Here is a 13,023-nt window from a genome sequence, read left to right as displayed (position 1 = left end):
AGCTACTTCGAAACTGACATTCCCTCCTCGTTCGAGAAATCGTGAGTTATTAACTGAGTCCGAGTTATTAGGGACTCGTGGTCATCCGAAGGATGGGCAGGAATGGACCTTCGTCCACGGCTTGTGAACAATAGAAGGCCTAAAAAGGTGATGAAAATGTACGATGAAAATATGATTTATTTTGAGATTAGGGGGGATATGGGTGTCGGTTACTCTGGTGCACCCGTGGTTAATTGCGGGGGATTTGTAGTAGGAATGGTCACCGGAGGAATGACCGAAGTGCATCATGTCATGGGCACCGGGCCTTTCGTTCGATATGCCGGACCTCATATGGACGAAATTATATCGGAAAATCCTGAAGCTGTTCGGAACCAAATGCTTGACGAATATACTTGCCAGATTTTTATGTATGTTTACTTGTATTTAACAATGGTTTTGTTAGGTACCTGCATAAAGATGTAGTTTCTTACTTTCTAGACTATGCTCAGTTGATGTATGATACCTTCTTTAATCAAATGTGCAACATATTATCTAGTGTAATTTGAGCCATCTGTTACAACAATTCCATCAGTGATGTAAGAAGTGAAAGACATTTATCTGACCAGAAAATTAGCCAGAGTAAAAAAGTGATACTGTTTACAAAATGCTCCTCTCTAAAAGTAGTTAGCTGCTTGGTTTTGAATTCCTTGTTTGATAGTAGCAAATTGCATTCGAAGCTTAAAAAACTTATTAATATCACGATCATCTGGTGAATTTTGGTTTTACAAATTTGCATGAATCTTGTTAATCTAGTATAAGGATGACCTTGAACTTCTGAACTTATATTTAGTTTACTGTTGATGTGACTGTCATTGATTTGATTGACGATTTGAGATGCCTATATCTACCAATCTACATTTGTAAGAGAAGTGCATATGTTTTGATTAGCTCTAATGTTTGTGATCTTTTCTAATGTTTGATTTTGTTTTTTAGGTTGATTCTGCCTTGACTGGTCCAGTCATCGTTGATGATGTTATCTATAAAAATCTTGATGATGATGTTAGTCGTCTATTTCCATCAGAAGAGTTGATATTTCGTCGTCTTACATTCGAAAGATCTATGGGTTTAGTTCAGTCAGAAGCTTTCCTAACAAGAGAAGAATGTAAAAAACTGTCAATGAGAAAGAGCCCAAAAAATCTGGTTCATCTTCGAAATCTAGAAAGAGAGGGAATCAGAAAGGAAAATCTTCCAACATGTCACCTGTAAATGGTAATGGCTCTTGTTCTTCTGTTATGTATGTATACAGCTATAATTTATGTCATTGGGTTGAAGATAACACCCCGTTGCCAGGCTGGTTTTTTTTATTTTCTATTAACGGAGGATGCAAATATCTTTTTCTTTCTTGCATTTAGCTTTGCAAAATGCTCGCCTTTGTCGTAATCAGTAAATAGATATGTACAACGCATGGTCCCTTTTGTCGATTATTGTTCAATCAATCAACATAACTACGAGGTTCTACATGTTCCAAAGGTGGATATGTTTTTAAATAAAACTTCAATATATTGTTCCTGCAACATTTGTATATACTGATAGTAGATACTAATTTAAGTGTATCATTTATCAAATTTATAATATTATATCTCAAAACCAGTTCTGTCGGTGTCCACCTCCGTATCGAGTAAGTACCTAATTGTAAGAAATTCTCTTTAACTAATTAATTTTGGACTAGGGGATAGGCTGTCTTTGGAAAAAGATTTGATATCCACCCTTCAGTTGCTTCCGATCCCCTCTTTTCTTATATGGGAAAAAGAAGTTGAGTGAACATCTATGCCAACACAAATAAGTGTTTCTATTTGTTGCCCATAAATGTTACTGCTAAATATCTGTCATCTGATTTGGAAGTATTTTCACATTTTGTATTTCTTTGCTTTGTTTAATAATGTTATTTAAGAAAACAGTGCTCCGGAAATTGATCACGACTATTTGGCGAGTTCCTATCACACTGGAACAGTTTCTGGGCTTATGTTGATATCTTCCTTCCTCGAAACCGTGTCGTTTAGTGGAGGAAAGGTGAGGATCAGTTTGAATTGTTTTTTTGTCTATGTCATCACATATAAACAATAATTTAAGTATGTAACTGCTTGAGAGTTATAAGAATCTCAGACGACCACCTAAACTTCGAAAAATTGTGCGTATAGGGTTCATTTCTACGAGGGAGTTTTATTTTCTGGTTACCAATGATTTGATTTTGAGATGCCTTGTTGTGGTAGGTGAAAGCAGCTGTAATTGGTCTTGGAGCAGGGTTGCTTCCTATGTTTCTTCATCAGAGCCTTCAATGTTTAAGCATTGAGGTATTTCCCGGCCATATTGCTTTTTCATAAATATTGTGTTATGTGATTTATTATATATGTATTTTCTAATGTTTTCAGGTAGTTGAATTAGATGCTGTTATCCTTGATCTTGCTAGAGATTACTTCGGTTACAAAGAAAGTGATCACAAGAAGGTATTTTCTTGAATTTGTACATCTTTATCTGGATGTTACTAGAAAATTAAATTTTGTGGCCATGAAAGTTTAGTTAGAGTAATAGAATGAAGAAACAGTTGCTTATTTTAAGCTTTAAAAAATCATTAAGAAACATATAGGCATGTATTTTAGTATTCAACGCGCTGGTTTTGTTGTTGACTAGTCCGATAACTAAATTATGTAAATCGGACATATGGCTTTTGGTTGTACTGTGTTTGACATGACAGTTATTCTGTGCGTGATCCTTTGACTAGAGTGAGAACACTCTGACCAGCTTAGAGACGATTTCATTGCCATACTCGGCGCAAGTAAAAATATGAGAACAAAAAAAGGGGATATGTAAATTATTTTACAAAATCATGTTTAACTTAAGTTTTATGGTTATCTTTTGCTACCAAAAGAATTTCTTCACAGATAATTTATTTTGTGTCCTTTTAGGCATCTCAAATAATAGGATAAAATCTCCATGTTCCTAATGTTTAATAGTTTGACACTCCAATCTCCGACAAGTCAAGAGACTCAACTAAGTGACTAGCAGTTTGGATTAAGGCAGAAAATTTCATATTCCAAATAGCCCCCCTTACATTTTGGGTTCTCATTCAATAAAACCTTTTCACTGAAATTTAGTCCATCAAGGCTTAGTATTAGATTATGTAATAACTTAACTGAATGATGAATGTTTTGTAAATTGGAATAAAATAATAGAATATCATAAATGTTGTTTTGTTTTTTATTCTATAGGTTATGTTGTTCACCCAAACAGACACACATATTTATCATCATTTTGGAACTTATCCCTAGCGGACTGCTCGCCTGGCCAAACTGTCAATTGACTCGCCTTTCCTTGCTTCCACCCTCATAAGTTGCATATATGTTGAAATTGACACTGTAATACTGTAGAAAGATGATTAATATCTGTGAAGGGGCATTTGATAATGTGAGCTGAACCTGTTCTTAAACATAGTGGCTTTTCAGCATTCTCCTTTATGCACTTGCTGCTCACATGTCAGTATGAGTGTATTGATTTTTGTGTAATATTGAATCATGTCACATGTCAGTATATGAGTGTATTGATTTTTATCCTCTGTCTCTCCATCCAGATCCTTGAAATGGATACTTATAGGAACCATGATCACTTTATGTCCGATCCTGGCAGCACATATCGTACACGTGATGAGATCAGTGGTATTCGACAGGTTAATATGCTCCAAAAATATCTCCTTGATGTTTTTATTATGCCATGTTCGTTTATTATGCAAAAAACAATTGTTCGGGGGGTATAGGGACTAAGTGATGTTTGTATAGGGTGATAAATTTCTTGGTCCACAGACATTGCTACCTTAGGACTAGACCCGAATACCTTGGCAGCTAACTTAAATGTCATGCAACAAGACATGTATCGGTTTCCTTGCTAGGTCTGAGCGTGATGTTGGAAAATTAAACATTTAAGCCCTATGCCTTAGTTTTGATCTGGCATTATTGAAAGAAATTGAGGCCTTAGGATCTAAATTATTAGATTAGCCATTTCATGCAGGGATGAAGAATGTGTACCACTGGGAACAATGTTTTAATCAGTTTTCAAGGTTAATGTGTATATATCTTGAGTATTAAAAATGAATGTCTGAGAAGTTTATTTTCTTGAAACATAAGTGGCCATGTGATTATGGATGTAGTTAAAAATGTGAATATGCAAGTTACTTTTTTCCTTGTTTGGCACAATGGCTGGCTTTGGACGCTTGGTGTTAGGGTTATTTAGTCAACAAAATATTTACCATTTTTCTTAAAACTCAACCGCTCATGCTTTTTGAATGTTATATATTACCTGCAGGAGCGTGATCCAATTGAAAGAATACGAAAGCTAATACTAGCTCATGACATAGCTACTGAGAAAGAGTTGGAGGTAATTATGGATGTTTAGTTAGAATCTCTTCCATCACAAATCACCTTATTTTTTATATCTAGCTACCAGACTTGCTGTAATGTTCATGATCATAGTTTTGAGCTGTGCACTGCTGCCTTTGCAATATCAAAAGTACTGTATGATGAACTCACATGTACATTCGGTTACTTATTCAGGATATTGAGAAGGAAAAGCGAAAAGAAGTTGACGAAGCTATTGCTCAAGCCAAGGTATAAATCATGGTTTCTTCCTGTATTCTTGAGGTTATTCTGAACTTATTTTAACAGTCCTGGTGGCTTGTCGGACTCAAATACTAGTATTAACTTTCTATTGTTCTATGTGGTTGAAGGAAAGCCCTATGCCGGATCCTTCCGAGCTATTCACCAATGTCTGCGTGAAAGGTTTTGGAATTGAGGTATAATTTTATCATATTGGTTACGAAAATTATATGTTTTGTCTCTCATTCTTTCCTCCACCCATCATCTATTGTCTTCTGCACCTCTTAGTCTTTTACTAGTACATTTTGTGCTGAAGTCGTGTTGATCTGGGTGTGTTTATGAATAAATCTTATCCCTCACAAGACTTCTTAGATAATTCCCTTATATCTTTTTTTTTTCTCCATAATTTTCTCTGCTATAATACAAAAAAGCTCAGGAGCTGTAGAGAATTTTTTTGTCCCAAAAGTTGTTGCTTCTTTTTTTTAACAAAAACCTCTGGAGCTCAGTGTAATATTTGGCGAATCAAACAATTCGGCTACAGTCTTCTTATAATCTTGAATGTGAACTCCAATGATAAATTATTACTCCCTTTTCGTCCCCATTTACATGTCCATTTTGCTTTTCGAGGAGTCAAATTGACCAATTTTTGATTAGACATTACAAATTATCTACTTGTTATTTTTAAAATCTGAAAGTTGTATATTAAAGTAGACTAAATATACTTTCTAATGGTATAATTTTTATTATTTTTCTCAATTATCTAATACATGTAAAATTCAGTCAAAATATAGTCAATTTGACTGGTCAAAAGTCAAAATGGACATGTAAAAGGGGACGGAGGGAATAGTTTATTACAAAGTTGACCCCCAAATTTAAGCAAATAGACACAACCGCCTAAAGTTTCCGGGTAATGTTCTCATCAATATTGTTATTAAATATAGACCTCTTGAAATAGAAATGGATCAATCATGAGTTTACCACAAGTTTGATCAATTATGTATTGATTATTTGATTCCATGCTACTTAGGAAGAATGTGAAGTTTACAATGATTCAAATACATTGCAATGATACTGATCCAGACACCTCCATTCTACATGATTATATATCACACTGGCACTTTTAATTCTGGCAAAAAGTTCTTTATGCGATGTAATACTACTTGGTGCCCGTCTGGGAAGAGCCTTTAAGTGGCTTTTTTATGTGAAAGAATACATAATATTTCGGAACCCTGCAAACATTTGTGAGCTTTCTGATCCACTAGCTAATAGCATAGTGTATACAGCTTGGGAAGAGCCTTTAAGTGGCTTTTTTATGTTAAAAAAAACATAATATTTCAGAACCCTGCAAACATTTGTGAGCTTGCTGATCCACTAGCTAATAGCATAGTGTATACGGCCTTGTGTAGGGTGTTGCACCCAGCACACCTGATAATTTTCCTTTGGATGTGTGTTATATTTTCCAAAAAATTAATTGGTATGAACATAAATTATATAATCAATCAACAATGTAAAACAAGAAATCTTTAAAAAACAATATGGAACCATAATTCTGGGTAATCAGCAGTTTGTAGCTTATACTCTCAGTATTGCTTTTTGCAGAGGTTGTGGTATGGATTACATGCTTAAAGTATCAAGGGGGTGTTTGGTCAGGGGTTTATGGGCTTGGTAAACGGGAATGGGCTTCCCATTCCATAACATTGTGTTTGGATTAAATTTTTAAGAGAGGAGAATGGGAACCCATACCTGTTAACACACACCTGGCCTCTACCCCGGGTTACCAAAATAGAATCGCAGTCCTCTCCGTCTCTCCTCTCCATCTCTCCCAATCTCTCTCCACACTCCGTCTCTACATCAGATTGCTCGATAGTCAAAGCTGATTCCAAGGTAACTATTTGCACAAAACTCTCATCATATCTATACACTCATCAGAAATATATGCATATATTTGTGTAAATTGGCTCACCATTTATGCCAGTCATTTATGCAATTTATGAGTCTGTGTGTGCTGTGTGTTCATGAAAACTGGTATCAAAGTGTTTGATTAAATGTCTAAGTGATAATATTATAGCTGAATTGAACAAGTTATGTTCTTCAATGTTTTGATTTGAGTTAACCAGTTCATAATGTGTTTTTATTGATTAAAATATCACTTTGTTACGTGGGTCATTGTCCAATTATTCACGACAAACTTTTTAAATGCTAATATGTCTTTTCCTGAATTTTTATGTATAGTATGAATACTGGAAGAGGGTAGAACAAGAGGAATTGGAGTGATGAGGAGGATCGTGCACTCATTGAAACTCTTCAAGAAGTGGCTATTGATATAAATTGGAAGAGTGAGAAGGGATGGCGGGATGGTTACTTGGTCCGGGTTGAAGAGTTGATTTTAAATATTTATATTCAATGATTTTTTAATACTCCCTCCATCCCAATTTAGATGAGCCTTTTGCTCATTTCACACATATTAAGAAGTATTAAATGGTTGTTTCTTTTTCTATTTTTGCCCATATTTATTACGTTGACTTCTTATTATATATTAGCTAGTGGCACATTGAAATAATAAATATGAGAGGATAAAGATGTAAGATGGTTGATAAATATGCATTGAAAAGGGAGCTATTTTGGGATAAATTTTTTTTTCCAAAAGGCTCGTCTAATTTGGGATGGAGGGAGTAGAAATTTTTTATTTTAACCAAAAAATAATAATTTCATTCTCATTCCCATTCCAGAGTAATCCAAACAGTTTCATTTTGTTAATGGATTCCGATTCCAGCGCAATCCAAACAACTTCGGTAACCTCATTCCCAAATCCGATTCCCATTCCCATCAGCAATCCAAACGGCCCCTAATATTTATCAACGATTATTTCGAAATTTATCAAAAAATTGTGTTTTCTTAAAATTCGTTATGGTTTTATAATATATTAGCCCATATATATTAAGTAATTTGTTACGTAATTAAAGATAAATTATTAAATTTTAAGTTTTAGATTGTTGATTGATTTCAATTACAAATATAATTTTAACAAATCATATTATTATATGTCTTTACAGTAATTTCCTACAAAGATAAATTTTTTATGTTTTCATAAAACATTTTAGAAAATACTGTATATTTAATTTAAAGAAAAGGATTTTACATCAAATAATTCTTCCCGCCTTTCGTATAAATATGTACAAGTACTAATGTACGAAAAGTATAAAACCCATATCTTCGGTATTAATTAGTGAATAAATTTTTATTATTCATTTAAGAAAATACTGGTAAACAGTATCTCTATCAAATTTTTACCAATGTCGTGAGGTAAAATATCTTCAAAATAAATCACATGTGCGAATATTTTTAATTTCAAGACAAAAATGATATTAAATTAATTATACATGATATTTGTTAGGCTTGGTTTGTTTATATATATATATATGTATGTATGTATATATGTGTGTGTGTGTATGTATGTATATTAATATTTTCTACTCCCTCTCCCCCTTCTTATTTGACTTTTTATGATCAAATTAACTAAGAGGGGTGTATTGGATTGAGATTTTAAAGCATTTTTTTACATTCATGAAATCCGAGGGTATTCGATTGGGATTGTTTGAAATCCATTCAAATCTTGAGGTATTCAATTGGGATTTTAAATTATGCTACAAAATCTGGTGGTATTCGATTGGGATTTTAAATTATGCTTTAAAATCCGATGGTATTTAATTGGGATTGTTTAAAATCCATTAAAATCTGATGGTATTCAAATGCTGATGGATTTTTTTGGATGTCATAAAATGATGGATTTTGTGGCATTCTTTAGTGTATTTTAAGTTTTTTGAAATCCCACCAAAATCAATGGGATTTTGAAGCATTCTCGTTAAATCCTATCAACTCTGCGACATTTGATCAAGAATCCGCACAAAATCAAAATCACATACAATCCATTAAAATCCATAAACTAAAAACAATCGATTAAAATCCCAATCGAATACACCCCCGTAAATTTTGACTGATAATGAGTAATTGTTCTTATATGATCTCTAAAAATTAAAAAATACATCTCAGAATAGAATAAATATAGATTTGAATAATATATTTTTATAATTCTTTTTCATTATTTAAATATATAAAATTTCAGTCAAAGTTTTGTCACTTTAACTACAAAAAGCAGTGTTATGAAATGCGTATTAAGCGGACGCTTAAGCGGAAGCGGGAGAAAGACGCACTGATTAGTGCTAAATCAGGTCATTGTGCGTTTTAATAGATTAAGCGGGTCAAAACCCGATTAAGCGGGCTTTGACCGATTAAGCGCCGCAGTGTTTAAAAAACACACTGAGCGGCTAATTCCCCAAAAGACAAAAACATTACAGAATTGATAAGATCAAGGAGCATCGACCGAAAGCTAGAATTAGTGACCCGCTTTAAAAACCGCTTATGTTAGGAATCAATAATTTTTGATGATAACATAAACATTTTGTAACATGTCTTACTTAGAACCTTTATCAAATTTCAGTTGTAATTGTTATGTTTCTTGTCTTTGGGAATTATCAACGGATGGGTAGAATAGGATGGCTAATTGTAAATATCCAATGCCATGTAATTTTATCTAAGTGAAGGATATTCAACTGATGAGATGTAACTATTCAACTGATGAAGACTGGATGATGTTTCAACTGATGAAAATCAAGCATTCAACTGAAGACAAAGTGTTCAACTGATGATGCTGAGGAATTCAACTGATGAGACTGGAACAGCATTCAACTGATGAAGTTTGTAATTCATTCAACTGATGAGCCGGGCATTCAACTGATGAAGTCAAGAGCAGTTGAAAGTAACCAGAACTTTCAACTGATGAAGCAAAGAGCAGTTGAAAGTGACTAGAGCTTAAGTCTGACAAATCACATGGATCGAATTACACTAAAATAGACATGGAAGCCTAATTAGGAAAATAAAGAAGAAGCAGAAACATACTTATCTCATGCAGTGCAATCTGGATCAAATCAAGATGATGGTCAAAGATGAAGACATCTCAGAAAGCATGCATAAGACAAAGTTGTGCAGCATTGTTTTTAGATTAGAGTGCATTTTGTAATCTAGCTAAAAGCTTTGTAAAACTTGGAGTATATAACCAAGTTAGTAGCATCAGTTGAACTTGTTCAAATTACTTGAGAGAAAAATCTGAGAGTTAGAACTTGTTGAGTGATGAACCAGCAGCTGTGCGAATTGTAAACAATCCACAGATTCTTCTATATAAAATCTCACGGGTGGATCATTCAATCCACCCGTATTTTTAATACTTGGTGTTTTTCTGTTTACTGTGTTTTTAGTGTATCATTCTTGAATCTTTTAAATTTGTAAAAGATTGTATTCAACCCCCCCCTTCTACAATCTTTCTCATAGTTGGTGTAAAATAACAATTGGTATCAGAGCGAGGTTCCCAACAAACAGGGAAAAAGATCAACACTGCTAGAGAAAGATGGGAAAGAAGGATGCTGGAGTGAAGATTCCTGTTCTTGACAAAGACAACTATTTTCACTGGAAAGTGAGAATGCATCTGCATCTGTTGTCCATTGATGAAAGCTATGTGAACTGCATTGAAAAAGGACCTCATGTCCCCATGAAGGTCTGCACAAGTATGGGAGCTGATGGTGAAGACATGGTAGGTAAGATGATTCCAAAACCTATCCATGAATATTCTCAAGAAGATACTGAAGAAGTGCACAAGGACAAGAAAACCATGAACCTTCTGTTCAATGGTTTGGATCAAGAAATGATTGACAGTGTTATTAGCTGCACAAGTGCTAAAGAAGTTTGGGACACCATCAGGACCATCTGTGAAGGAAATGAGCAAGTGAGAGAGAACAAAATGCAGCTTCTGATTCAGCAATATGAGTCATTCCATTTCAAGGCTGGTGAAAGTTTGAGTGATACATTTAACAGATTTCAAAAACTGTTAAATGGTCTAAAGCTCTTTGGAAGAGTATATCAAGTTAAGGATTCAAACTTGAAATTCTTAAGAGCTCTTCCCAAAGAATGGAAACCCATGACAGTCTCTCTCAGAAATACACAAGAGTTTAAAGACTATACTCTAGAGAGACTGTATGGAACCTTAAAGACTTATGAGCTTGAAATGGAGCAAGATGAAGAGATTGAGAAAAGCCAAAAGAAAGGGCATTCATCTGTGGCTCTAGTTGCATCTCTGGAGGATACTGTCAAGGACAAGGGAAAGTCTCAAGTTGAAGAAACTGAGAAGTTGGTCAAAGAGGAGAGCTCAGAGTCAAGCAAAGGAAGAAGAAAGGAGAAAGAAGTAGCTGATTCTGGTGAAGAAAGTGATGGAATTGATGAACATCTAGCCTTCCTGTCAAGAAGATTCTCCAAACTGAAATTCAAAAAGAATTTTAATTCAGCAAAATCTTTTAAAGGCAATCCCAAGTCTGATAGAAGCATGGTTGATAGATCAAAATTCAAGTGCTTCAACTGTGGGAATGCAGGTCACTTTGCAAATGAGTGCAGAAAGCCTAAAGTTGAGAAGAAGTCAAGTGAAAACATTGACTACAAAAAGAAATATTATGAACTTCTCAAACAAAAGGAAAGAGCATTCATCACAAAGGATGATTGGGCAGCTGGAGATGATTCTGATGAAGAGGAGGAGTTTGTCAATCTAGCTCTAATGGCCAACTCCACAGATCAAGAAGAAAACACTGGAAGCAGTAGTCAGGTATTCACTACAAACCTAGTTGAGTTAACTAAAGATGAATGCAATGCTACCATTAATGAAATGTCTACTGAACTGTATCATTTGCATGTTTCTTTAAAATCTCTTACTAAGGAAAACAGTAGAATTAAGGAAGCTAACACCTTTCTTAGTGATAGAAACAGTGCCTTAGAAGCTCAATTTATTGAATTTGAGAAGATGAAGATTGAGTGTCAGACAGCCAAGGATGATCTCTTGGTTGTTCTGAAGAGAGAAGAGATCATAAGAAAGCAGCTTGATAAGGAACAAGAGATCATTGCCAAATGGAAATCTGGTAGAGATGTTTCCACCAATATCATTAACATGCAAGGCAGAGAAACCTTTGTGGAGAATGAATGGAAGAAGAATAAGAAAGTGCTTGAGATATCTGAGAACAGTTCAGGTGATGAGAATACTGATGATGATCATCAGTTGAAAGGCAAAGTCTCAACTGATAAGAGTCATCAGTTGAACAAAAACTCATCAGTTGACAAGAGTGTTCTCAAGAAGCTTAACAAGAAATATGGTCCTGTTAAAAAGAATTTTGTTAAAGGTGAGAATAGTTCTTCTGAGACCAGTAATAGTGTTAATAACACTCTTAATTCCAGTAACAAGAACAAGAAGAAGTTGGATACTAGTGAGCATAAATCTGAGGAGACTAAAAAGAAGAAAGGAAATAGAAATGGCAAAATAGGAGTTAACAAGCACACCAATTACACTCCCAATGCTAGTGCTCTTAGGAAAACCTGCAGTAAGTGTGGTAGTGTAAATCATTTATCTGCTAATTGTAAAACTGTGATTGCTCCTAATTTGTCTTTGCCTATTCCTATGACATCTGTTCCTCACATGAATTTATCTGCTATGAATATGATGCCTGGTTTATTGCCTCACAATCCTTATTCTCAGCCTAACATGCCATATATGTTCAATCCTTATTTCAATGCCTTTAACATGCCTCAATTTCATTCAAATTTGCATGGAATGAACAATGTATGCATGCCTCAAAGGCCTGTGTTTGGAAACAAAGTTGATATTCCAGTTTCTCAACCAAAACCAAAGATTGAACCTATTCAATCCAAGGAAAAGGTTGAGAAGGTGGAAAAGGCTGCTAAGACTAACAAATCTGGACCCAAAGCAATTTGGGTACCAAAATCAACTTGATCTGTTTGTGAAATGTGTGCAGGGAAACCACAAGAAGAATTTGTGGTACTTGGATAGTGGATGCTCCAGGCACATGACTGGTGATTCCTCCCTGCTCACAAAGTTTGTGGAGAAAGCTGGCCCTAGCATTACCTTTGGAGATGACAGCAAAGGATATACTATGGGATATGGCTTGATTGCAAGAGAGAATGTCATCATTGATGAAGTTGCATTGGTGTCTGGTCTTAAGCACAACTTGCTTAGCATCAGTCAGCTCTGTGACAAAGGTTACAAAGTAAATTTCACTTCTGCAGCCTGTGTTGTCACCAAAGGAGATGACAACAATGTGGTTCTGATTGGACAAAGAAAAGGAAATGTGTATGTAGCTGACTTCAATTCTGTCAAGTCTGAATCTATCACTTGCCTTCTCAGCAAAGCAAGCTCAGATGACAGTTGGCTATGGCATAAGAGATTGTCTCATCTAAATTTCAAAACCTTGAATGAGTTAGTAAAGAAGGACTTGGTAAGAGGTCTACCAAAGCT

The 13,023-nt window shown here is 34.8% G+C and overlaps 1 protein-coding gene across 1 annotated transcript; it reads left to right on the top strand.

Annotated features, from left to right (window-relative positions):
* Positions 1-1,734: 1,734 nt before the first annotated feature.
* Positions 1,735-7,117, top strand: LOC108222665 (pyruvate dehydrogenase E1 component subunit alpha, mitochondrial). Its single transcript, XM_017396551.2, has 9 exons — positions 1,735-2,049; positions 2,250-2,330; positions 2,409-2,483; positions 3,605-3,700; positions 4,333-4,404; positions 4,581-4,634; positions 4,754-4,819; positions 6,222-6,506; positions 6,855-7,117. Exons 1-8 carry the CDS (start codon positions 2,002-2,004, stop codon positions 6,246-6,248), a joined length of 519 nt encoding a protein of 172 aa, XP_017252040.2. The 5' UTR covers positions 1,735-2,001; the 3' UTR covers positions 6,249-6,506; positions 6,855-7,117.
* Positions 7,118-13,023: the final 5,906 nt, after the last annotated feature.

Source organism: Daucus carota, chromosome 5, assembly GCF_001625215.2.
Source record: "Daucus carota subsp. sativus chromosome 5, DH1 v3.0, whole genome shotgun sequence".
Lineage (NCBI taxonomy): Eukaryota > Viridiplantae > Streptophyta > Magnoliopsida > Apiales > Apiaceae > Daucus > Daucus carota.
The sequence above is the reverse complement of the archived record's forward strand: the minus strand, read 5'-3'. Positions and strand labels throughout refer to the sequence as shown.